The sequence below is a fragment of the Mya arenaria genome, chromosome 3 (assembly GCF_026914265.1).
Source record: "Mya arenaria isolate MELC-2E11 chromosome 3, ASM2691426v1".
NCBI classification, from domain to species: Eukaryota; Metazoa; Mollusca; class Bivalvia; order Myida; family Myidae; genus Mya; species Mya arenaria.
In genome coordinates, this window is record NC_069124.1 from 5,978,109 (window position 1) to 6,004,778 (window position 26,670).

The 26,670-nt window shown below is 33.7% G+C and overlaps 1 protein-coding gene across 12 annotated transcripts; it reads left to right on the forward strand.

The window, feature by feature from the left end:
- The first annotated feature begins 5,677 nt into the window (after positions 1-5,677).
- Positions 5,678-25,506, forward strand: LOC128228479 (armadillo repeat-containing protein 3-like). 12 transcript variants are annotated; one of them, XM_052939804.1, is made up of 26 exons: positions 5,678-5,767; positions 7,114-7,167; positions 7,585-7,702; positions 7,953-8,078; positions 8,495-8,566; positions 8,782-8,957; positions 9,378-9,504; positions 9,738-9,877; positions 10,213-10,360; positions 11,075-11,104; positions 11,750-11,866; positions 12,117-12,269; positions 12,555-12,663; positions 12,984-13,160; positions 13,342-13,414; positions 13,971-14,107; positions 14,316-14,440; positions 14,807-14,945; positions 15,182-15,289; positions 15,757-15,768; positions 18,987-19,034; positions 20,113-20,322; positions 20,808-20,970; positions 21,227-21,322; positions 22,140-22,172; positions 23,899-25,506. In XM_052939804.1, the coding sequence occupies exons 2-26, from the start codon at positions 7,120-7,122 to the stop codon at positions 24,007-24,009; spliced, it is 2,796 nt and encodes a 931-aa protein (XP_052795764.1). In that variant the 5' UTR covers positions 5,678-5,767; positions 7,114-7,119; the 3' UTR covers positions 24,010-25,506. The 12 variants fall into 12 exon arrangements, with proteins under 12 accessions (XP_052795764.1, XP_052795765.1, XP_052795762.1 ...); XM_052939805.1 differs by lacking the exon at positions 15,757-15,768 and adding an exon at positions 18,075-18,086; XM_052939802.1 differs by lacking the exons at positions 15,757-15,768; positions 18,987-19,034 and adding an exon at positions 16,594-16,662.
- The last annotated feature ends 1,164 nt before the right edge of the window (positions 25,507-26,670 follow it).

Consider the following 26,670-nt stretch of genomic DNA (forward strand, 5'->3'; position numbering starts at 1 on the left):
GGCTTGTCATGCTTTCAAATAAACGATATTGTTCACTTGATAATTTATTATGTAAACTGATAAGCTGCTTTTAGATCTTTAATGGCTAAATAGCTCGTATTTCTGCTGAAGCGGACTTCTGTTTCCAATACAATATGCACATCCTATCCTCCGAAACAATGCCCAATATGGATCGTCAGATTAGACCTCAGTTATGTCAATTGTCTACAACACTTACAGTAATTACTGATACTCCAGTTTCCACCATTTACCAGACACTGCGCTACAACTGCAATTTATCCTGCTTATTATATTTCATTCAAAGGCTCAAAGGCATTTTATAGCTGCGCAATGCCATTACTAATTACAGAACATGCATAATTAACTTATTTCAAATTCTTTATTTTACAATTGTTAATATTTCTTGCAATGCATAAGTGTTCAACAAATATACTCAATCATAACCAATTCAAATCAACATCAAATTAACAAGTTGCAAGTGGAATTAAATTCATATGATATTTTCTTCACCTTTTGCATAATATCGATGATCATGTTTATTTTGATATTCAGTTAGAGTTACCGGTAAACAGAAATGAAAATACTTTTGTCAATTATCAATAAGATGATCTGATAAAAGAAACCACAGACGTGCATGATTTCAATGCAGACTAAAAGACATGAAAGATTTCAATGCAGACTAAAAGACTATCAAGTTGCCATATCTAAATAACAGTTGGCCTCATTGGTATAACTTCTGCACAAACAAATTATAAAAGCCAAGAAGAGGTAAAGTCCCCCTCCCCCGACAGACTTTAATATATAGTATATGATATATATCTATATGTTTTTGATTGGTGACAATAAAAGATCACCTAAAAACCAACTGCATGAAACAAGTTCCTTAAATAATAAATACTGAAACAGAATTTATATTGTATTCCTCAATGTCCATTACGATAAAGGCCCTTTCCTTTTTTGAGTTTCATTTGCTCTAAATCATCTGTCCAGTTTTAAAATATTGACCACACACAGTCAAGAGCGAAAATATTGTTCTTTGAACTTAATATTTAAGAGCAGATTATTTTTCAACAAAAACAAATATGTTAACATAATAAATCTTGAGAGAAAATCTTGGGGAAAGATTTATGAAGAAGTGGATGAACCCTTATCACCTTTGTTTGTTTTCAAAATTTCATATACCTACATTTATAATGAAGGAATATGAAGTTGAACTTGCACTAGAAGAGCATAGAACTTTATTTGGGTGTTGAGTTTATTAATGGTACATGTAGAAAATACCTCCAATACTACCTTACCAGCATTCAAGAGTTTTGGCAAATAAGGGCTGTAATTTACACTCCTTGTGTATGGGTGTGTTGGCGCCCTCAGTTGAAGTTGAAGATGGAGGAAGACCTCTTCACTTTATCATCATGCCCCTTGAGACCCCCGTTCAGGACTTCTCCAGTCAAATATCACCTTTAAAACAATAATTTGGCGGCCTTTTGTTATTTAATGTCAGAAGGCCTGGTAAGATTTTAATCAATAATGACATCATTCAAAATTGTTTCCCTAAAAGTTACCAGCCTGTCATCACTTAATTGACATGAGCTGGAACTACAGATTATGATAAAACAGTAACTGAATGGAAAAGCTGCCATGCTATTAATAAAGCTGTGGGCTACGCTTTTAATCACAAATCTAAATTTTATGAGAAAACATATTAACCTTCAAATCTAGACCTTATGTCTAAATTTACTGATCTGCTGATAGGCTTTGTAGAGGAAATGGTTAAAAGATAAGACAATTTTTAATAATCTTCAAAGAGATAAAAGTGTACTAATGTGATTGCCTAATCTGATATAATCTCCCCTCTAATAAATATTACCATGAATTGAGTATGTGAAATCTTGCCACACTTGTAAAGGTAGATAACTACTTTCCAATTAAAAATAATGTAGACAAAGTTGTCAAAAAATAAAATTAGCTGTAAAGTTTCGTACAAGTCCCACATGTTTACCTGTAGGAGTGTTTCCGACATAAATCAACTTAAATTAAGAGAAGTATGTGAAGTCATGGAGACTGCAAATGTAGACTTTTGAGAGTTATAAATAAATTATTTCTTATTTTAACTTTTTCTGTTGTGAATTAGGAAGGGTACAGGAAGGGAAACCCTTTCTACTGAGAATATTTTACTAATTTCATTTTCAACTTTGCAAAAGATGTGTATCTAAGCATTTTCTTTTAAAAGAATAGCAATATATATAATTTATATATATATATAGTTAACTATTTGGGACTTAAAAGTAAAGGAAAAGAACCGTTGACTGCTATGTAAGTACATGCATCCATTTCTCCACTTATATGAACTACAAGTTCTGTTCCAGGTATACTGATATTGTTGTTAGCCATAATAATGGGCATTTAGGGAAACTTTTTTTTTCAAATGTTGTTTCCCTGTAACAAGTATGCCAACGCTGAAACTGGACACCTGGGCCCTGTTTCAATAAGATATCTTTGTCATAAACCTTATGCATTTTAAGATATTTTTATTGAAATACAGTTTATGCAAAAGACTGGGTTGCACCTGGAAATTTACGAATTTAATCCTTATGATCTTTATTAAAAGGTACCTGGGCCAGTATTCAATATAACTCTTACCCTTATCAGTGCATCCATTCAGTCTGGACATTTCATTCTACAAGTCAAATCAAAACACTCAGAATTAAGATAAATCTAAGTTTGTTATTAAATACAGCTCCTCACATCTACCTTTATTGACTACTGCCTCAATCACATGTCTGTACGATGTCCTTACCATTCTGCCAACTTTAAAATCAGTACATTCTTCGTACAATCATAACTTCTGGACACATTCCTATGGGACCATACAATCTTTTGGAGGATGCTATTGTAGGATATCCATACATCCATTTCAGATAAGTCCTGCTTCCAGAAGAAGCCAAATCCTGTCAGCCCCTTGTCTGTCAAGTTTGGTCTTAGCAGTACTGTAGCTCACAAGGAGCTCTGTGTAATACCACCTTGACTCCTCAAGGATGTTGTAGGGAGCCAGTATGGCAACCATAACACTCAGAGGCCCAGTGCTGAAAAATCCACGCCCGGTGTCCATGAAACCATAAGTGTACTTTCGACTCCTCGGCATGGTGAACCTCCATGACAAGTTAATTGTAAATCCTATCATGCATGGTAAAGGATGAAAGATATAGCCCAGATAAGGCTCAGTCCAAACCAGTCCTATCAAGTTGATAGGACTGGTTTGGACTGAGCCTTATCTGGGCTAACCAGTCCTATCAAGCTATCTATTAATAATCAACAGTTGATAGGACTGGTTTGGACTGAGCCTTAGCTGGGCTAACCTGTCCTATCAAGCTATCTATTAATAATCAACAGTTGATAGGACTGGTTTGGACTGAGCCTTATCTGGGCTAACCAGTCCTATCAAGCTATCTATTAATAATCAACAGTACTCATTTTGACATTTAACCTTTTAGTGTGACCTTGATTTTTTAGGTACAGATCTTGGTAATGTGTGTGACATGCCACCTCATCATGGTAAACCGTCATGGCAAGGTTTTTTTAAAATCTCTAAATGTATGGTAAATATACAGCCTGGACAAGGATCATTTCCATATTTGACCTTTATCATGACCTTAATCCTGAGGTGCAGACCTGGGTACTGTGTGTGACATGACACCTCATTATCGTTAACCTTCATTACAAGATTTTTGAAAATCCTATAAGGCATGGTCAAGATACAGCCTAGACAATGGTCATTTCAACCTTATATCATTAAGTTTGACCTTGACCTTTGAAGTTCAGACCTTGGTTGTGTGCACGACACACTGCCTCGCCATGGTGAACCTTCATGACAAGCTTGATGAAAACTGTAATTAGTGTGCATGGACTAAGTCCAGTCCGGACGTGACAGAAGTACGCACGCACGGACGTACGCACTTACAAGGAACCGCAAAAGACAACTACGTCTGGCTCATCGCAAGCGGGCTCGGGAAAAATCTTAAAAAATCTTAATATAATACGTTTCTAGACAATCTCTAAGAGTGTTACAAGGCACGACCTGTGCATGATTACATGACAAATATTTATGAATGGGAGGTAATTATTTCATACTGGACGGTTAACAACAACTATTTCCCACACAGTAAACTTCTCTTAAACATTTAACTTCAAAGTTTATATAGTCCAACGTAAACCTTGCTTGATGAACCAGTATCTTCACCCTTGTGGTTGTTTATGTTTGTTGTTTTGGGGTACGCAGAGTTGGGGGGGGGGGGGCATATGTCAACGGGGGAGTTGGTGTTGGCAGCCAGATGTTCCATCAGACCATTACATTAACGACATGAAGAGTGATCGATATCAAAGAAAGCCATAAATATTGAGTGTGTTTCAAGGATCTAAAACAATGATGATTTGCTTTAACATGAAAACTTATAGCATATTTTCAATTTAGATCAAACATCTGCAATCAGAAAACTGAAATTCAGACTGCATTGCCTCCACGGACCTATAAACCTGTTTAAAGGTCCGTGATTGCCTCCAATGAGATTGAAATAAAGCAGGAGTGCAGGAGGCGCATGATTCCCCAAAAAGCAAAGGCTAAGCTCTGTGATATTGGTGTTTATCTATACCTTATGTTAATAAATTTCATAAATTATGTTGTTTTAAGTTTGAATTCAATAAAAAAATGTTTTAAAACAACAGATCTATGCACTTGAGTCTTAACTAAAATCATGAGTAACAAATACCGAAGTGGTAAATGCATCTTTGATGATCATACATTTGTACATTAATATCACAATACGTTTTGTATGTAATACACTGAAAATGTAGATGTTGTTTTTCGTTAAATTCAGGGACAATGCAGTAGATCCTAAGGTTCATGCATCGATTGATTGAGTTATCGATTTATTGATTGGTCGATTGATTGATTGGTTGATTGGCTGATTGATTGATTGATTGATTGATTGATTGATTCATTGATTGATTGATTGATTGATTGATTGATTGATTGATTGATTGATTGATTGATTGATTGCATAGAGGAGATGTAAATAATTATATATTCAACTAGGCTCCCTACCTCTCAACCCCACCAGGCCCCAATTTCTCGAAACTTCTTAAGCTTAACAGGCTTAAATAGCTTATTTCAATAAGTCAAAAGACATACTGAAATTGATTTTTTATAAATGAAAAACGGTTAATTGTGATTATCATGAAGGTAACTCCTATCTTAAATATAAAAACTCTTAAAGAAGTAAAAATAAAGCAAATTATTGACAACAAAAATAGTGAGCTTAGCTTAATCCTGTTATAAGGGACTTAAGAAGTTTCGAGATATTGGGGCCAGCTTTTAAAATTATATACATTTTTTAAGTGTTCATCGTTGGGTTTTTTCGGTTTTCACTTCTTCAATGAATTCTTATTTTCGTACACCAGAGTCAAGACGCTATGCATACCATTATGTTCAATTTATCATTATCGATCCTCTGATGAATGAGTATTGGAATTCTTAACAATCGACAAAATGGAGAATACTTTTTTTGGTTAAGGGAAATAACCGATTCACAGTGTTTTAACTCTGTGTATATTAGTGTACTATAACCTATTTTGCGTTTAGGGTGTAGTCGGAAAACATACACAAAGTTAGATGACGTCATTTAGCAACTACACATGTTGTCTATCACAACGTAAAATTGGTGCAACTTTATATCACTATTTTTGGCAATAATTTTGTGTTTACATCTTAAAGGTATGTCAAATGTGGGATTTACTTTGATTCAAATATTTTACCTTTCAATTATTGTACACTTAGAAATGTGCAAATGAAGAAATATCATTTATATTTTGTTTTCTATCTGCCTAATATTGAACATGTCTTGCCATAGGGAGTTATCAAACTTCTTTTACTTTAAACCTAATCCATACCAGCTATTTTTTAGCTTTGATTTTATAAGTTCTGTTCCTTCCATAACCTTTACTAACCTTCTTGCAGCTTGATGCGCAAATGTCTATGTCACTATAGGCTTGGCATTAATGGAAGGTAGATATACATGTAGATAGATTCCTGCGAACTTGAATATTGTTTACATATTTGATGCACTGTGTGCTTTGATTGCAACAATATTTGTCCTACTTTTTGAGATAAAAGTCCTTTTTCAGCAGTTGATAATATTAAACATTTATTACATATTAAGGAAAAATGACGAATGGATGGCAGATACTGTATGCATTTCTTTATGCATCCCTTTAAGCAGGTGTTTCTCAATGATATTAGAGACTTTTCACATGAATATCAGTAAGCATGAAAGAAAATCAATGAAAAATATGTTTTCTACTGATTATTATAAAGAATAGTTGAATACAGAATTCTTGGTCATATCAATAATTTTGCGCCAATACTTAAATGACCCAATTCGCTCATAAAGTGATTCTTGAAAAAGTTTGTATACAATATAGACCAAAAGTGCTCCTTGTGGACATGCTCTGTGTGATATTGGCATTCAACCGATATTGTAAACACACCTGTAACACCTAAACTAATAGAGGGACTCTCATAGAATGTTGAATATAGCAACTTTGAGAAAGTTTTTCAAGCCAGAATATGAAGTATTGTAAATCATTTATATTTATTAAAAGTTACCAAAAGCTTGCATTATGCAGGAAATTACTATAAATAATAAAAATTAGTCTTTGAAGTTTCCTGAACAGCATAAATAAGGCAATTGAGATAAAAGAAGAATGTCATGCATGCGCTGCTGACAATACAATGTACTATACTATTTTTTTAATTTGCACTAAATTTGAAACAAGTTTCAGTGCTGATAAGGAATTGTAGTTGCTGGAATAGTGGTATGCTTTGGCCAAGATCAACATTATTCTAAAAGAAAATTTAAATCGCTTAATATATAAATTTTAAGTATATATTAATTCTGGCATTATGGATAATGCATTTTTGTGTCATTCTCAGAGAGAAACCCCTTAAGTTATGCATTGTGAACAAATATGAAAACTGCATAACTAATAAAATAACAAAATTAGCATTCATCATACAATTTATGTGTACTTTTTACCTACAATATGTAATTATTTTTCTAGTGAAAAATGGGAAAGAAAGTAAAAAAGGATGAGAAGCCCCCTCCAGATGATGTTGTAAGTAAACATGCATATTGCTAATATAAAATGTTGCTTTAATGAATATTAAAACTCTTGCTCTTACCTATTTTTAGCGTATTAGTTTTACAAAGAAAACAGTTGAGGTATTTTTATAGTCTTCAGGGCATTTTTGTTGTTGTCAGAAGTACATGTAGTGTGCAAGTTCTTTGATGTTGGCCATTTTGCTTGAAAACAGCAACATATATTAAAATGAAACTTGGTAATAGTTCCATTATACACATGTGTAAAAATTCCCATACCTCTAGCTTAAATATTTGTTTAGTTACATTGGCATTGGTCTTTTCCATTTACAGTCTTAATGCATGGCCAAATATTTTGGTCAAGTGCAGCACTATGAACCTTCTTATTTACAAACATTCATACATAACCATGAAATCTAAATTAATTTTTCAGTTTGACACTCTGGCTGTGGAGAGCAGAAATGCAGGAACTGTTGTTCTAATGCTAAGCAGCCCTGAGGAAGATGTGCAATCGAAAGCCTGTGAAGCCATCTACAAGTTTGTCTCCAAATGTAAGGCACAAATATGTGAAATACACAATTTGATAGAGCTGATATTATCTTGTGACAAACACAAATTAAGAAAACATAAATTTAACAATCTTAATATTAGTGTACAAATTAGTATACATGTTCAACATATATATATGTGTATAGATTTGTACATAGATACCGTGTTACTCACTGTATGTGATGCAAATTAAAACAAATTCAGGAACAAATGATGAATTGTAATAACAATAATTGTGCACACCACGTTTAGGTGATGAGAACAAGAAGCAGCTGCTGGACCTGGGAGCAGTGGAGCATTTGCTGGCCTTGATGCAGAGTGAAGATAAGATAGTGAGACGTAATGCCTGCATGGCTGTTGGGGTCATGACTGCTCATCGTAAGTTCCCAGTTCTATCTTAGTTTGAGGTGTTCTCTAAGGGTTTATGTAAGCTTTATGTGACTCGTTTAGATTACAGAATAAAATGTGTTCAGAAATTCATAAGGTTGTTAGTGTAAAATAAAATTATTTTGTTAGTGTTGAATTCAAGAAGGTCAGACAAAATGAGAAACTTGAAAAAAATTATTTATTTTTTTACAATTTATCACTTTGAATTTCAGGCAGTTTAAAGAAGAAGCAGTCTTTATTTCATGTTTTTAGACAGTTTATGCAAAAAGTAACGTAGGATTATATCCTGATAATTACACTGTTTGACATAGCGAGTTTATCAAAGTATTATTTCACACTTTCTCTGACTTTAGCTGAAACAAACAATTATCCTCTATATATTTTACATTGCTGTCTTCTCTTTATAGCTGAGGTACGAAAATATTTGAGGAAGCAAGAAACAACTTTCCCAGCTCTTGTGAACCTTCTTGCACCAGACGGTAAGGCATTTATTTTTATTTTGTTCTACACCTTCAGAAGGAAAGTTCATAACTGTTATTCCATATTTCCCTTAGTCAATAGTGTTAAAAACAGTTCATTAAACATTTGATTGATAATTCTACATGATGCTCCTTGAATTTGAAGTAACATTTAAGTCAACAATACTACTGAATAAAAAAGACTCCAAACATTCTTTTGTTGTTTGTTGTTTCAGAGGACACAGTTTGTCATGAGTTCTCTGCCCTTGCCTTGTCCAATATGGCAACAGAGTTCAGCTCAAAGGCAGCCATATTTGAAAATGGCGGAGTGGAGCCACTTATTAGATGTCTTGTTGCCAATGACCCAGATGTCCAGAAAAACAGCATTGAAGCACTTGCACTGCTTCTCATGGTAATTAACCTTAATCACAATGGTATATATATGAAAATGTGGAATACTTTACTGATATAGGTTGAGATTCAACTTAATTGTTCAATGGGTAAAGACCTCTATTAAAGCTCATGCATTTCATGCTGGAATCAATATTCTATACACAAGGGTCAGCTCAACCTGGTGATTTGGTCGAGTAGCTATATGATTGTACAGTTACGATAGGTACCGGTAGCTATATAATATTATAAAAATATCATACTGCTTGGCACTCAAGTAAATGCAATAATTTTTATATTTGCATTTACGCAATAGATGCTAGTATTTTTATTGTGTTTATAGACACAATATATATTAAAAATGTGGATTTATTTGATCAACATTTTCACATTGATAATGAATGATGAACAACATTACAGCAACTTGTTTTTATTTGTTCAGGACTACCAGACACGGGCAGCAATTCGCGATCTCGATGGGCTGAGCCCAATGTTGGAGGTTCTTAAGTCTGACTATGCCATCATACAGAAACTGGCTCTGCTCGCACTTGAGAGAGCTTCACAAGATGGTAGGGGCACAATGTATTCTAAACAATAATTATTTTGTATTGTACATATTAAGACTAAGGGAAATTACAATATATCTATAAATGCTTGTCAGTGGATAGGAAAAATTATGCTGCAGTCAAAATGAATTTTATACATTCTAATGTTATATTAATGTTGAAATATGTTGTACTTCTCTGAGATTAAAAGTGACTATTATGTCAGACCATGTAAATTACCGTTTTTTACATTACAGGTGAGAACCGGTCGGCCTTAAGAGAACTTGAAGCCATATCCAAGCTGATTGACTTTGTGGCGCACCCGGAGTGGAATGACCTCCATGTTATGGCTGTAATGGTACTCTCTAACCTTCTAGAGGACCTTGAAAGCCTTGAGGTACATTACCATAAAAGCAGTTGTTTTTTGTGCAGTTATATCATTTTTGTTATAAAATAAAGGCTCACCCTTCAGCATAGATTTGATACGTGTAATTTCTTTTAAGTGGTGACCATCAACCTCACTAACTTTTAAACTTTACAATAACAAAAGTATGTAAAACTTACCATAGCCACAATAAGTCAAATTAACGAAATTTGCTTAATACCAAATAGAAACAAGCACATTTCTAGAAAATGGCTGTAGCAGCTTCAAGCCAAACAGATGATCAGAAAAGTGTATATTCCTTTACTTCTGAAGACTAATAATTTAATCAATTGACTTAAATGTTTTAGCTGATCAAGGAGACAGGGGGTCTAAAGCGTCTGGTGGCCCTCATAACAGACCAGGTGCCCGTAGATGAGGAACCAAAAGGAGGGAAGGGAGATAAAGGGGACAAGGGTGGCAAGGGGTCAAGAAACGCAAAAAAGAGCGCCAAGGAATGTAAGTTTGCGATGTGATATTTTTTATACAAATTTAACTCAATTTTAAGCGTTTAATTATAACTTGACCTAAGTTAGAAGTGGTATCTTAAGATTGACTAGTCTTCCCTGATGAAACTTTGGTCAACTGATTAGACTGACTGACATTTGTGAAGTATTATATTCAAACATTCTTTGACAGTAATAGTTATTTAACCCCATGCTGGATTATTTATTTATTTACCCTTTTGTTTTGTTTCATAATTTAAGATTGACAATGGTTGCAACATATATAATCAGTATATTGTTTTTGTAAACAAACCTTATAAATGTATCACAACAAAATATATACCATTTAGAAAACCTCTCTGTATATGTACCTACCTTAGTCTGTCATAATTGTCTTGCATTGTTTTCAGCTGAAAATATTAACTCTCTTTCTGGTAATGTTATATTGTAATCCTGTTGTTATAAATGTTTAGTTAAGAACAGAAAAAAACATGTAGACTAGTAAATGAAATTATATCAATTACCGTATTGGTAGCAATAAACTTCCCTACATGTATGCAAGAAAAATGTTGAAAGGGTATATAAATGTAAAGGCCTGACCCCAAAGGAAAGCTATCTAGATGTTTTAGAATGTAGGCTAGTTACCTAAAATGGATTTTGAAAAATGAACAGAATTATTTATTTTCATTGTGTAATGTAGGAAATAATGTTACATATTATAATCTAGCAGCAGCAAAATGCAATCATGGGACATCAGGTATTTTAAAGCACCATGCACCTTCCATTTATAAATTACAGGCATTATCTCATTTAAATTACTGACAAACTTAATGGAGGAGTAACAGTCTTATTTCTGTGCACATGTGATTCAGAACATTTCCTGCCCTTACTGTCCAAATAACTAAAATGTGCAAAAAAAGCGCTTTCTTCAATAAGGTGTACTTTCTTCATCATTGTGTATTTTGTTATGGTGGACGGTTATCTTAAATCATGCATGTATGCCGATCCATTAATGTTTTCATGAAGTTTCTTACAGAAAGCATCCTCACGCCAAAATGGTACCAGGAATGTATCATACCATCTTTTTTCTGAAAGCAATTTGCCGTTTATCACAACCTTTGTGATGTCAGATTTCATGTTGCTCTGTCTTCATGTTATTTAAACAAAAATAAACACTATATTTAAATTTTGGTCAATTTGGTGCTTTGTTTGACAAAATTGACAACACTGAATTATACAGGGTTTTGATTCAATTTTGTTATAGTTCAAGTAATTTTGGCTCTATTGACTTCAGTTAAAATCTCAATTTCATACTATTCAAGCCAAAAATTTCTGTTAAATTCCTCCAGTACTAAGAATACATTTTTTAGCAATGACCTTGACCCACTTATACATATTCCAGCCAAGAAACAGGAGTCTGCAGACAGTTCCGAGCCCCCATCTGGAGAAGCAATCATCCCCACACTTCCCGATGTCAAGATGTGTGCCGCCAAGGCCATCTGCAGGTCTGCCAGAAGTTGTAAGTGCTCCATTGAACCATATCTGGCTTGTCTGATTCTCAAAGAAAAATCTAGTTTAGCTTTTTATAAATTAAAAAATTTGTACATGAAGCTAACATTAAAGAAATATGCATGTTTGTTCTGCAAAGGATTTTCTGGGTTTAATAATTGTTTAAAACGCCTCTTGACCTTCTACATCACCTGGCTGTCCAGTTGTTTATTAAATTCCTTTAATATCCTTCTTTTCTTGATTTTCCATTGTCATTCCAGCTGAGAACAGGAAGATCCTTCATGAGCAGGAATCTGAGAAGATGTTGATCCACCTGCTGAGCCATGAGTCATTCGAGGTACAGGCTGCCGCGGCACAAGCTCTCGCTGTCATGGCTGAAAACCTCGCCAGTAGGGACTCTGTCAGGGAGTGGGGTAAGGAGAGGCATCCATGATGTGGCCACCTTGTCTCTTTGCTCATAGCATGATACATTACTCATTTTATACCAAGTTTTTTACGCAATAAAGCTCAATGTAAATGATATACTTACAATGATAAGTTGAAAATGATAGTGTCAGTAACTTGTAAATGTAATTGTACACTATTTCCAGGTCAGATATAGTCTACTATGCAATGAAATGAAGGACACTGTACTTGTATGTTTGTTAATATTGACAACATAAATTTTGCTAGGATATAATGTTCCATGTGTTTTACAGAGGGTTTAGGTCCACTCATCAAGATGCTGGGGTCGGAAAACCTCAGTGTGAAAGAGGCAGCAACCCTAGCCCTTGCAAATCTCACAACTGCGAACTCCAACAACTGCCAGTAAGGTTTTACAATAGAATTCTTGCTGTTTTTACAGACCTAAAGTAAAGCACAACACATGAAATATAATTGCGGAAACAAAGTCTTGAATTACTTGTGAAGAAACTCTGATGTAATCATTAAAATTTCATTCAACACAGCATCACTATTTCATCCCTAAAGGTTGATAATCATTAAAATTGGATAAAATATCAATTAGTACTTGACTGTTGAAAAACATGACATTTTAAATAATAACAAAAAACAAAACAAAAAAACAATGACTTTTTGTTAATGGGATGTTGCAGCATTTTTTTTAAATCCCAGATTTCTAATTACAGGGAAATTCAGACCCTGAATGGTATAGAACCACTGATCACATGCCTGGTTGATGGTCGGGAGGATGCAGTCGCCAATGCTGCATGTGTCCTCACAAACCTTGCTCAGATTGAGACCCTACGTGTGGATGCACAGAATAAGGGCGTTGTCAGGGCACTTATTGAGCCTTTGAGTTCAAGGTAATTACAGGTGGCCATGCCATATATGATACAAATGTGCATGTTATTGCATTTAAGTTCCATTAAAATATCTTAAGTTCTTCTGAAGTTATGGTACTTACTTTATCTGATTCTGATTTCTCTACATTTTATTGTTTAATACCATTTTTTGTAGATTAAATAATTCTTTGATATATTTCAGAAATGTCACTGTTCAGAGCAAAGTGGCATTAGCAGTGGCTGCATTTGTCTGTGACTTTGACTCTAGAGAAAATGTAAGTACTTTTGTATTGTTTTATGCATGATGAGAGTTTTTTCTGATGTTTAGCGTTTATTTTAAGTGCATTGTTAGCGGAAAAAACAAAGAAAATAAATGATCTATTTTATACATTTAGAACTGCTGAAGATTTATTTGAAGCTGTATGTTTTAAATTTATAATTTGGAAAATAATGCTTATAAAGCTTGTTTGTTATTGGAAAAAGTTGAGTATTGTCATGGCCTTGGTTCTCTCCATGGCACTCTTGCTGAGTCTTTGTGATATAAAATTTACTGTTTTCCAAATTGAGCACATATGCATGGGCATTTAGTTGATTTACGTAAAAAATATGTATATCATTTCATTTTTGTCATAAATATGGTATCATATAATTTATTTCATACATATGGTATCATATCATTTATTTCATAAATACGGTATTAATAATTTGTATCATAAATATGGTATTTGATCAAGATAATGTCATAAATATCATAAAACGCATATTGCTATACATTTAGGGTATGTCATAAATATGGTATCATGGTGTTACATACATTACTGTCAATTTCAGTTCCGCCAGTCTGACGGTATTGCTCCGCTGATAGGTCTATTGAGCTCGGGAAATGATGAGGTTCGCAGGAACGCAGCCTGGGCTGTCACTGTGTGTGCAGTGGATGAACCCACAGCCACCGAGATCTGCAAACTTGGGTATGTGCTGGGTAAAATGTTCATATTACTCTCAAGACAATAATTGAACATATACTTCAGAAATGCTCTATTACCAAGTTTTTTTTTACCTTGCATGGAGGTTTTTTTTATGTGTTATATACATCAATGATGCCTACTATTGTCTTTAAACTATGCATTGTAATGAACTGACATTTAATTCTTAACCATATTTTTTTTTAAATTTCAGAGGAATGGAGATACTACAGGAGATTCAGATGTCAAGCACTCGTCGCAGTCCGTTTGCGGAAGCTGCCCTTCAGAAACTGCTTGACAACAACCTCTCAGCAAAATATGCCCTCACTGGCAACCTAAGTATGTACTAAGAATTGAGTATTTTTCGCGGCAAACTAAAATAATAATTTTTAATATAGTCATTTACATGTGAATTATAAGGTTGGGAATGTACAGAATAGATAAAATAAAAAGTGTTGTGAAGGAAAATAACTCTGCAAACTTTGTTCTAAGTTACGGCCATCATCACTAATTTGTGCATCTTATAACAGAGAAACATTATTAAGTTATAATGTTTTTACATGATAAATGTTTATGTTAACTGTCATCACCACAAAGTGCACACTATCTTTTGCAAGTCACAAACAATGAAGTTAATGTAGCGATTATTTGATAGCTGATTAATGGCTGAAAGACAGAATTATGCAAATTATCAATTGTTTTTAGGCAGTACCAACTTTATCGAGAATGGTTTCTATGACATTGGCCAGCTGCGACCAGGAACCAAATTCCTAACACTAGAAGAGTATGCCAAACAGGAAATGAATGAGAAGAGACCAATCATTCTTATCAATGCCAAACCTGAGTATGGGAAATGTGATCATTATTAATGATGTCTCAATTGTGTTGTTATGACCAAAAGATTTAAAAAAAATTGTTGAACCACTAAAGAACTTGGCATGAAAACTGTTCTACTCCGGCTAGTTTATAATACATTTCATAGTCACATCATTTTTACCACATTATTTTACCATGCCATTCAAGCCTCAAATCACATGATAAAGTCACATGATGTACACCCATGTTGTCTGGCTGTTTTAGCCCTGCCTTCTCCCAGACCCAGTCACAGGCCGAGCTGGATGCAAAACAAGAAAGCTCAAAAACCAGTGTCACCGGAAAAAACTCACGTACCGGGCGAGACTCAAAAACGTAAGTTCAATGGAATTTTGGGCTAAATTTTTACAAACAAAGTTATTTTGATTGTATTTGGCTACGGATGTAGTGTCATATAGGACAGTTCTGCTGTAGCTGAAAGTCATTTTACTTTAATTTCCACTATAATACATAACTAGCCACAGCTTTTAGGCATTGTACACTTCAAAAGACAATGTTTAATCATGCATAATATTGCTCATATTTTTATGTATATTTCCAATCTGAAATATTTGCAAAATAAATTTTGCATTATATATAGAAACATCCCATGTAGACAGCATTAATTTCACTTCATATGTATCATGTCTTAGCACGTTTAAACAGTCACTTACTCTATTATTAATTTTAACAATGTGTCTTTTGTATTCGCCTCTGTATATTGCCTAATACAAAAAGTGCCGAATAAGAATTTTCCTTCCTACCTTTTCACCTGAATGCTTTTGTGTGATTTTGCCATAAAGTGAAGGACGAGCGTAAGTATTGAGTCATGCAGTGTGCGATTTTTAACATCAGAGTAACTATTGAAACTGCTCGTTGGAAGTTTGTAATTCAGTTCAATTCTTTTGCTACGAAATCTCTTGACATGTTTTGGTGAGCAAATTATTGTATGGAGGTACTTAAATAAATTATTATTTTTAAACAAAAACATATATAATTGTTCAACTTCAAATACTGAATTTTTCGGCTGAACATCTTCTTCATTAGTGAAGAACCATTCCAAAACCTAAAAATTCAAGCAAATGATGTCCACATTGCATATTCATAACAATATCATACTTTTTGAGGAACAAACATCTGATTGCTAAAGTCATACAATTTCCAAGAGCAATTTCAAAAACAATACAGCCTTTACTTTCATAGAAGTGAAGGAAGTTTTCAGCACCATCACATGTTTTTACGCGAGGCAACAGAGCACAACAGTCATCTAAAACATGAGACGCCATTTCTGTTTTGCTTTGAATTTTTTTTGGTGCGCTTTTTGGAAGTTTTATGTTTCACGTTTGTTTTATGAGCTGATGATACCATATTTTACACAAAAAAGAGTTTAAAAAAATGAATGCAAAACTGTATTACTGTATCAGTTTAAATCATTCATGACTTAAAAATACGGCATGCCACTTTAATACAGAAAAAATGTCCACAGGGAGAAAAGTTAGGTGATGAAAAAGGAGTGTGTGGGGTGGGGGTAGGGGAGGGGGTGAATAAGGCAAAAGTAAAATTTTGGTTCTATCAGTTGTGAAACAGATGATGATCCTGACATGTTTGCAATAACAGTAATAATTGCTTTGCCTCCGCAGTGTAATTCGGAAGAATGATTTTGAAGTTAAACGTGAAAAGCCACACTCCAGGGAAAGAAGCGGGTCAAAGTAGGTTGCCATGGAATCCCGACACTTTACACTTGACTCTCCCTGACCTATTTTTAACACAACATACATACTTCCTGTTTCCAAATGACTTCCTGTTTGTCTGAAAAATCACAGCAGTGAATAATACAATGTACCTGCATTTTCTGTGTTAATTCTAGAATGGTTATTAATGAATTACTGCAGTTCAAAATTAGACATTTAGATTCAAAATCCCATATTCCTATATCATTGTGATGCTTTGTCAATGGCTATTTAAATTTCAAATTTTGAACAAGCCCAAATATATTTTAACCACACAGTGTTTGCAAGATTTATTCTAATATTGACCACTGTTCACTTCAGTCACAGTTTCTGATGCACCATAATTATAATTGTGTTGCCATGAAATAGTTCCTACATAAATGATTTTAATATTCTTTTTTAGAAATCTGCCAAACACAAATAAAACATTTTATGTATGTGTTGCTTTAACAAAATTCAGTATTTGTGGGCTGCTTTAATCATAGAACAATTGCTGAGTCATGTATACCCATTTGTTTGCCTCCTATTCCATTATTTGCACTAAGTCTTGGATTTTTGCATGTCCATGAGTTATAATTTTGTATTCAGTGTACATTTGTATTGAGATTATTTGTCTTCGTGCAAAGTTCTAACATCTTAACATCTGCGTTCTCTGCTATTTTTCATTTTTAACACTGCATTAATACAGTGCATATACATTAATATATTTAAAAAGAAAATTGTAACTGATTTGTTTAGGGCAAACTTATTTAGGGTGCTATATATTTTGTTTAATTTTCCTGGAAAAGTGTTCACAAAGGATATTTTGTTAGGATACTTTTATGACGACCTGTATCACGTCATTTTCCGTGTGTAAATGTTACGCAGTCTTGACCGATGCAGGAGTATGCACTGTTTATGGCATTTATTACTGAGTGCATTTTCTTGATTATAAACACAAAACAGTTATCAAATTATTTTGAATAGTATTTTTAGTTGCTGAATAAAATATGTTATTGATTCATAAGCAAGTATTCTTTAATCTTAAATAAACGTCAGTGTGTGAATGGCTACATTCAACGCACGGCACTGGCATGATACATGATCAGTAAACAACAGTAATGCGATATGGATTTTTCAATACAGTTCTTGTTTTTTTTTCTGTTGGATTAATTTATGGAAAAGGAAACTCATACACATTAATAAATCAAATTATACATTGCTTCCAAAGTTTATAATTAGTTTTTTGTTTGTTTTCAAAACAACAACATGGCATTGTTTTTAATTTAGTTTAGTTTCATTATGATAAACATGTGATAAAAAATCTTAATGTCTTACATATTATATTTTTACACAAGAAATCTGTCATTTTTAAAACAAAATAAGTTAACAGTTTTGGTCCCATTTTGCAGGCATTCCCCTACGTAAGTAAGACTGGTTTGACAGTGAAGTATACATGTAGTTTTATTGTGTTTGAATGACATAACCATTGTATGGAATGTTACTTATTGTTCATGTAGTCACTGACATATACAGATGAATGTTTCATTTTGTTGGTCTCACTATAGTTAATTTAAAGGGGTGAAAGCGAAATCAAGGGATGCTGACGCTAGACTGCAGTATTTCCGTCTATACATTCAGCTAAGTACTGCAGTCTTGCAGGCACCTCTTGAAATGGTTCTAACTAACTTAAATAAACATGGAGAGGCAGATAGAACCTTCTTGCTCTCAAGCATTAATTTTCAGTTTCCGACAGTGCATGCAGCGCTTGTATTTGTGAATGTCTCTGGCATGTGCATGTATAACTCTGGGCATGGCAGTGTCATACTGTATGTATATCATTCACATGGAGCCTTATGAATATTTTGTCATCTAGTGTATCAAGGCGAGACTCGGTGACTGCTATCGTCGCATTTAATCGGTGAGGCCTTATAAAGACAGGTTTCGGTTTTGGGAATTAATAATTTGCATGTTGATTTAGTTTCTTATCGTCATAGAAACTTAAAGTTCATGGTATTTGGCTTACTCTTATACCCTTCATGACAAAAACTGAAATCATTGGGCAACGGAACTCCACAGAACTTCAATGTTAACACAGGCTAGGTGCTATTATCAGTTAAATCAGGTGGTGTATGATTACAGTAATTAGGAGTTTCTCTTGTCAGTAAACCAAACCATTGTGCCAGTAAATCCCTATGATGAGTTCCATGCAACTGTGACATTTGTTTAGGGATGACATTGATGTTGGAGGTATATTTTTTCATTAAATAAAGCAAAGCGTCTAAACCCTATGATGAATTCCATGCATTGTTTCATTTTTCTAGGGATGACAAAGGCTCTGGTAGTAGAAATTCTTCGGCAAGTAAATCAAAGTAAGGGATCGCACCGTGTGAGGTACAATTGAACCAAAAAGGGCAGACATTGTTACTTGCACATAGTGTAAAGATCTGTTGTCCCTAATTGTACTATGATAAACCAGATTATAGGGTTTTTACAGTGTGTTATATATACATCTTTTATACATTGTAGATTATATTATACTTAATTATACATATTCTTACTTTATTTACATATAGATCTTATTTCTGGTGGAAGTCTTTGAATTTCTATTTCCTCAAGCTTGATAGAGGATAAGGTTATAGTGAATTCTTGGTTCCCTGATTCTAGTTTTCACTACCTAAACATGGGCGTGAGGTTTAGACTCTATAGTTTTCGGAGAATAATGGTTGAGGTATTCACTGGTGCCATAGCCTTGGTGTCATTTGGCCGTGGCTTTACACAAATCCATTTGCACTTGGCCATAATGAAATGTTTAAGTTATTCACATGAAACATGAAAATGTCACCTCTGACACTATTCATAATGTATAGCAAGGTCCATTTATCTTGCCAATATTATTTTGGCCAACATGACCAAAGAATAAAAACAGAGTAGCGTTAACATACTCTTGGGGGTACTCTTGTTAGTTATAGTCATAGCATGTTTTGAGTGTTTTTTATTGACATCAGTTGAAGTTCTTTTCATTTGAGTCATTTCTCTCAAATACCATTTTAGCATGTCTTGGAACGCATGGTTTATTTGATATTTGTGATTCCAAGAAATAGAATGACTTGCATGCTGTTTTGCTTCGTAAAATCGAGTTGTGATTGTTATTTATTGTGACAAAAATTTTACTCTTATTATTCTGCTTTTATAACCATGTTTTGTGCTGATTTTGTATTTATGTTGTATAAAGGCACATCATATTTTGTTACTCTTCTTTTAATTCAACTTTTGCTATTTTGTAAATAAATCATTTTTATTTTCCTCATGCATTACTTTTTGAATCAAGTGAGATATCACATACATTTACTAAATAATACAATTTTAAACTAAGTATATAAAAAATCAAAAAAATCAACAATACTATAACACCAGTTCTAAAACAACCTACTCCCTCGTGTTCCACAGGAAGACCCGCAAACAGCAGGAGCGTGAGGAGAAACAACGCGAGGAAGAGCTCCAGGCCCAGCTGCAACGTGAAGCAGAAGCAATATCAGCGGCAGAAAACAAACCATTTGAGGCCCCGTGTGACTCAACTCTGCTGAAGTACATCGAGGAGGTCACAGAGAAGATTCAGCCCCTCCCAACCACACGCGAACAGGTCAAGGCACTTGCTGGGTAAGTCTTTGCTAAGGTTTTAATGGTGCTTATATGCTCGATTTATTTCCATTTTTTTCAAATGTAATAGTACTTCATTTCAATTTAATATTCTGTACAAGCCATCAGATTGCTTTATTTAAATGCTCTCATTGTTGGTTTTCACAGTTTGATGATGGGCATATACTTATTGTTGCCAGGCATTTTACAGAAGATGCAATTTTAGCATCAGGCACAATACCCTTTATAAGTCCTTTATAGGAAGCTCATACTTTTATTTTGTTAGTTTTTTATGCAGATTAAAGAAGTTCAAAACAAGAGTGCCATGGCTATATATGTTCATATTGTCTCTTGCAACATGCACACTAAGTTTCATTTGAATATCTTTAAGAGTTTTAGAGTTCCCGCCAATGGCGCTGCCATAGACAATGACAGTGACACCAAAGCATACACACACCATGCATCCCATTTTATGTACTTCATTGCCTTACACCATTTCCTTACAGGTTTGTTGCGGAGAAAATGGGCGGGAGTATTGAGAGGGGTCAGCTTAGCAACTTTGGCTGGGAGCTGCCCATTAGTCAGATAAAGTATGAGCTCAAGTCAAATGTGGTTCCCCTCGGCAAAATCAAGGCGGGCATTCATGTACATAGGGCTCTACTATTTAAGGTATAATGGTGTATTTTATGATTTGATAATAAGTGTTACCAAAAATATTAAAAAAATACTTCTTTTTCTCAACGTCAGCTCTTTTCTAATGACATCAGGAAATGAGTTAAAATATATAATGACTATTTTAAGTAATTAATCACATAAATAGATGAAATTTGGGTGGTTATACACTACGCTGAAAACAAAATGATCATATTTCATTTGTTCACTTCTTGTGTATCTATATATATATATATATATATATATTTGACAGACATTAGCTGACAAAATCGCCGTAAGTTGTTCACTAGTTCGAGGAGAATACAACCGGGCATGGAATGAAGTCTTGTTACCTGAGGAAGAATATTCAGTATGTATTGATACATGTTGTTGTATGCCAATCATACTAACACATTAACAGGCTGTTTTTTGTTTTATTTTATTGTGTGAGACATTATCATCAGTAAATTGTTGGGGCAAAATTTATTTGTCTTTTAGACATCTTTTCTACATTGTGTTTTTACATACATAAGGTATTATCTGAATAAAAATAGCTTGATAAAAAAAACATTAACAAGATAGATAAATATGTTATTTTGGGATTGTTTGCTTTTTTTCTTGTGTTTATACTGTATGAATGCAGTAGGGCACCCAAGCAAATTCCATGAAGCACGCTAGCATGTCTTAGTCATTTTAGTTTGTGTTCATGCAGCATTAACACAAGAAAAAATGTGATCAATACTTCTATTTACATTTTAAGTCATTATTCATTGCGTTAAAAAATTAGCAGTATCTTCTGCAATTGAATAACGGTATTTGTTCTTAGAAAAATGTAACTGACAGTATACGTTTGTGTAAAAGAATAGATGATTTTTGTAACGTCTTATGTAATTGGTGAAATGGCACTGTGCTAATCAAATTGGAGTGCAATATTGAAATAAACAATGATGGCTTAACACCTTGCGTGTTAAACAATATAAACATCAAGTTTTATCAACATGGAGGACTAGGCAATTTTTTTTAATGTAAATAGAAAAAATAGACATCTAGATCATCATCGTGCTAAGTTATTTAGTCTTAACTTAAATTTTCTTTTTAATGAGCACTAGAGCAAGTTAGAGTTTAAAATAGAAGTGCACATAGACTAGAAGAATAGACTAGAAACATTTTGTGGTTATCCATTACAGCTGGAGGATGTTTTGTTTGCTTTTAGTCCAACAGTAAGTGTGTATGGTCAACCAGCAGCCAGTTCCAGGCTTTGGCAATAAAATGGGAACTAAATACCAAGGGGGGTCAGTTATTTTGTTTGAAAATGTCGATGTCAAGAACAATAGTCAAAGTAAAGATTTTACATTAAAGATTTTGAGAAAACTTAATTAATGTGAATTAGTTGATTACTCTACAAAGAGTATTCTTTGATTGATACAGTAATCAGCACTAATGCAAACTTGTATGTAGCTAATTGCAAAGTCATATTACTAGTGCATTAATTTGTACCTTTATGAAATTATAATTGTTGCCAAAGCTTTCTTGTTTACCGGACCGGCCTGTTGACCTTAGAAATGTTAAAAGGGGCATGGCATATTGTAACCTACTTAGGGGCATGGTATATTGTAACCTACTTGTTATGAAAGTTAATCATGGAAACAATTGTTACAACTTTGAACATTCTGTTATATCTAGTATACAACCGCATAGTAAAAATAATAAAGTAACTTGTTTCCATGATTACATGTTGTAAATAGAATCATACCATGGTGGGGTGTAACATTTGAGACCCTTACCACCACTGATCCTATATATAATATTACTATTTCCAGAGCATCAATAGTCACCATTGCTCTTAACAATTTCATCAACATATGTTAATGTTGCATGTTAAAAGTGTATTTGTAGAAATATTCTGCAGGTGTTTTTGGACCGATTTTCTGCAGGCTTTTCTATATTAGTTCTGGTATTTTCTGCAGGTGTTTCTGTACATTATTTATGCAGGCATTCCAATACATAACTGCAGGTGTTTCTATACACCTGTTTTTTATGCAGGTGTTTCTTGAAATTCTACCTGCATATTGCTATGTATACATACTGCAGCTGTTCTATTCTATTGAGTTTGTCTGCAAGCATTTTTATACATATTTCCTGCAGGTGTTTCTAAAGATATAATCTGCAGCTAAATTTCCATATTGCAGGTGATAGTGTAGATTTAACTGTCACATGCTTTGTCGCAGTCATTTTGCATAAACTTTCTGCTTTAGCAGCTTCTTTGGAAAGGAAAAACATTTGAGCAGCCACATAACATACCATGAAATGATTCAGAAGAGAGGCTTCGAAAAAAATATAAAAATTGGTTACTTGTGAATTCTATAGAATTTATTCTATTGTTAGCATTGTTCATTATTATTTTGAATTGCCTATATATTATATTTGTTGTTGTAAGCAGTTTTAATGCTCAAGATATATATGATATATAAATTACTATATTGAACTAAGTACATGTTAAACTATATGAATAGGAGGCAAACTATGATTACCCAAGATATTCCTGGTGATCACCTATTTAACCATTTGCCAGTTCTAATATCAATGCATTCCCTGTTTACCAAATGCATGTCTCTAACTTCATATAAATAATTATAATTACATAATGACAATTTCATGTCAAATTAAAGAATGTGAATAAAAACTTTTTCATGTGTTATATATTTTGATTTTAAGGAAAAAATAATCAGTCATATTTCATCTGTAGTATTTCTATTCTGTACTATGTGATATATATATTCTTTTATTTTTAATCATTAACATAAGTGTTAATATTTCTTATCCATTGCTGAGAAATGATCAAATTTCCTAGTTCATCATATTTGTAACAATATTTAACTTTGTTATAGATGTTTTATTTTCTAAATTATTATGACAAAATGAAAATGTATTTGTTGCTGATTTCAGCCTGGTGCACCGAAGTTCCCGCCCAAAACATACATAGTTGACCTGATACATGAGCCCGGATCATTGCTACGTGTGGATACTCCTGAGGCACAGACTTACAAGAAAATCTAGCAACAATGTGACAATAGACTATAGATAATATATTAAAATAAATAAAATACATAAAAGCATTTTAACCATCATCACACATGTTAGAAGTGTATTTTGTCATCTCAGAGAAGACATATTTATTGTATCTAAAAATGTAAAACGATTATGTATGACAGATTTGTTATATTTTGTAATTGGATGTACAATTTTATTTTGTTTATGCCAAAATTGACCAGTATTTTTTTCTATTTAACTAAAAACAGCTATGATGCAAGAAGTATTAGTATACACAATTTGTTTTTGTTTGAATACCCTACAGTAAAAAAACATTCTTGTTTTTTGGTATATGAAAAAGTTCACCCGTCTTTCATAAATGTTAGCCCTAATGAAGCAGGTGACCATGACCATGTTAGCCCTAATGAAGCAGGTGACCATGACCATGTTAGCCCTAATGAAGCAGGTGACCATGACCATGTTAGCCCTAATGAAGCAGGTGACCATGACCATGTTTGACACCATTACTCAAACATTTTCTTGCTATTCTAGATACCTAAGTTATGTATACAATTGAAGATGCTCCACAATACCTTCTGCAAGTCTAATTTTCAACAGAATGCAATTCTTGTTACTTCTTAAATTTTAATGTTTTGCTTATATATTGAATGTGTTGAATGTATCTGTTATCATGTTTTGTTCAGTACTGTGATATATATCATGATTGTATATTGATGAGAAATACATTTTTATAAAAACACTACATGTACCGTAGTTTCATCATCTGTCATCAACATTTTGCTTGTCAACAGTCCAAAGGCCACTTTTCAACCCATTTTGATGAAATTTGGTCAGTTCAAGTATTTGTGTATCTATAAAAAGAGATGTTGGATCAAACAGTTGGTCACTAGGCAAATGATAAAACTAATTCCGCAAATATCCTGTTTGGAACGCCCTCCTTGTGAAATGGAAAAAAATAGCAATTATTACTTATGAGTAGAAATGATGTAACTTGAGCGAAATATTATACTTTTGAACTTTTGGTAATGATTGTATAAGAAAAGCACAGCGCTAACAGGACAGCCTGATCGGATTGTTGATCATATTCAGTCAAAAAAATATGTCAAGTTTTGTGAAGATATGAAATTATCAAGTTTAAGGGAGTGGACAAATTAAATAAGGTCAAAGTTTGACTAAGGGCTATGACTTTTAAAAAGACTTTTAGAATTTTTTAATGGACATCTTTCAGTTCTGTTCTTTTTGCATTTATTAAAGAGCCAATGCTCTTGTGGTACTGACCAGATCCAGGTCAATCTTGCGCATGCATCACCACATGATTGTTCTACACCCCTTACATAAGATTCACTGATTTCTCTCCTTAAGTACAATAATGATAGCTCAGGAAGGACATATTTTAAGCTTGAAGCAAATTTAAAAATGGGATGTGCACCACCGCACTAGGGTTTTGATGCGCATTTAATGAGCCTTAATGGGGCACTTGCAGGGGTCAATGTCAAATTCATATTGTGTATGTGTTGTAACTACTTTCAATACTAATTGTTTGTTATGAAAACCTTAGTCTTAGCTGTTATCTTTACGTATCAAAATGATGTATTTTATTATTTTAAACCTATTTCTTAAAGTTGGCTTGACAATATGTCTAATAAATTGAATAACTATCAGAGGCTGCTCTGTCAAACAAAAGTACACAGCAGGTCTTAGTAAAAGGGCAGCAGGCTTCCCCCCCTCCCCCTCTTCTGCTATTTCGGCCCAGCTGATGCACTAGAGCCTGATAAGAAATTTGTCTTATATGGTGTAGACATTCATAGTGATTACAGGTTCTTCATCTAAATTATTTGACATTATAAAGCATCTCTGTTCAAAGCGGTACACATTGTCTCCCTTATGGCAGCCAATTAGTAATTCAGCATTATATGCCTGTGGGTTAATTATAGGTCATGACCAAGTTTCAGGACCGTTGAACATATAATGACCTTTGACCTACTGACCTCAAAATCTGTAGAGGTCATCTGTTGATTTAAACCAACTTCTGTACCAAGTTTGTGAACTGTAGGACCAAACATACGTTTGTCACAAGCTTATTGTGTTCAAGGTCTCAAAGACCATTGAACTCAAAATCAATAGGGCGGGGCTGCTGATCATGACCAACCTTCATTCATGGTTGGTAGGAACCAGGGCTTCAAAAACAGACAATTTGCCGGTCAGGACCGCTTTTGATAAGACTAGACCGATTTCAGGATCAGAAAATGGTTAAAAAATCAGTCTGAAACTTATTCTTTTTTTCATTCAGTAAAAATTGTAATACACATACCAGGTTTGTCATTTACACCCCGATAAAAGTGACAATATCACAACCATCAGATTAACGTGACCATCTGCTTTGTTCCGCTACGATGAACACGATATCCTTTGGTAGATATATTCTAATTGGCGCTTGTAATCAGTCCAAACGCGGGGTAGATCACAGGTGACAAATTCTGCTGACTACATAATGGAAATATTTGGTATATATTCTGCCCTGTTATTTTTTCGATGTCCGAAATAAAACTTACTTTTTTCTTACAATTAAGCTTTGCGTATATATACAGGCTAAATGGCAGGTTTCAATAAACATTTCAATAATCATTACATTAATTTATTCGCAATTATCAATGGTTATTTATTTGC

Excerpts from the sequence above, each read along its gene's own strand:
- LOC128228479 (XM_052939802.1), top strand. The coding sequence starts at position 7,120 with ATGGGAAAGAAAGTAAAAAAGGATGAGAAGCCCCCTCCAGATGATGTT. Across the intron at positions 9,878-10,212 it reads AGGACCTTGAAAGCCTTGAG|CTGATCAAGGAGACAGGGGG; the intron begins GTACATTACCAT and ends TAAATGTTTTAG. Across the intron at positions 11,105-11,749 it reads ATGCAATCATGGGACATCAG|CCAAGAAACAGGAGTCTGCA; the intron begins GTATTTTAAAGC and ends TACATATTCCAG.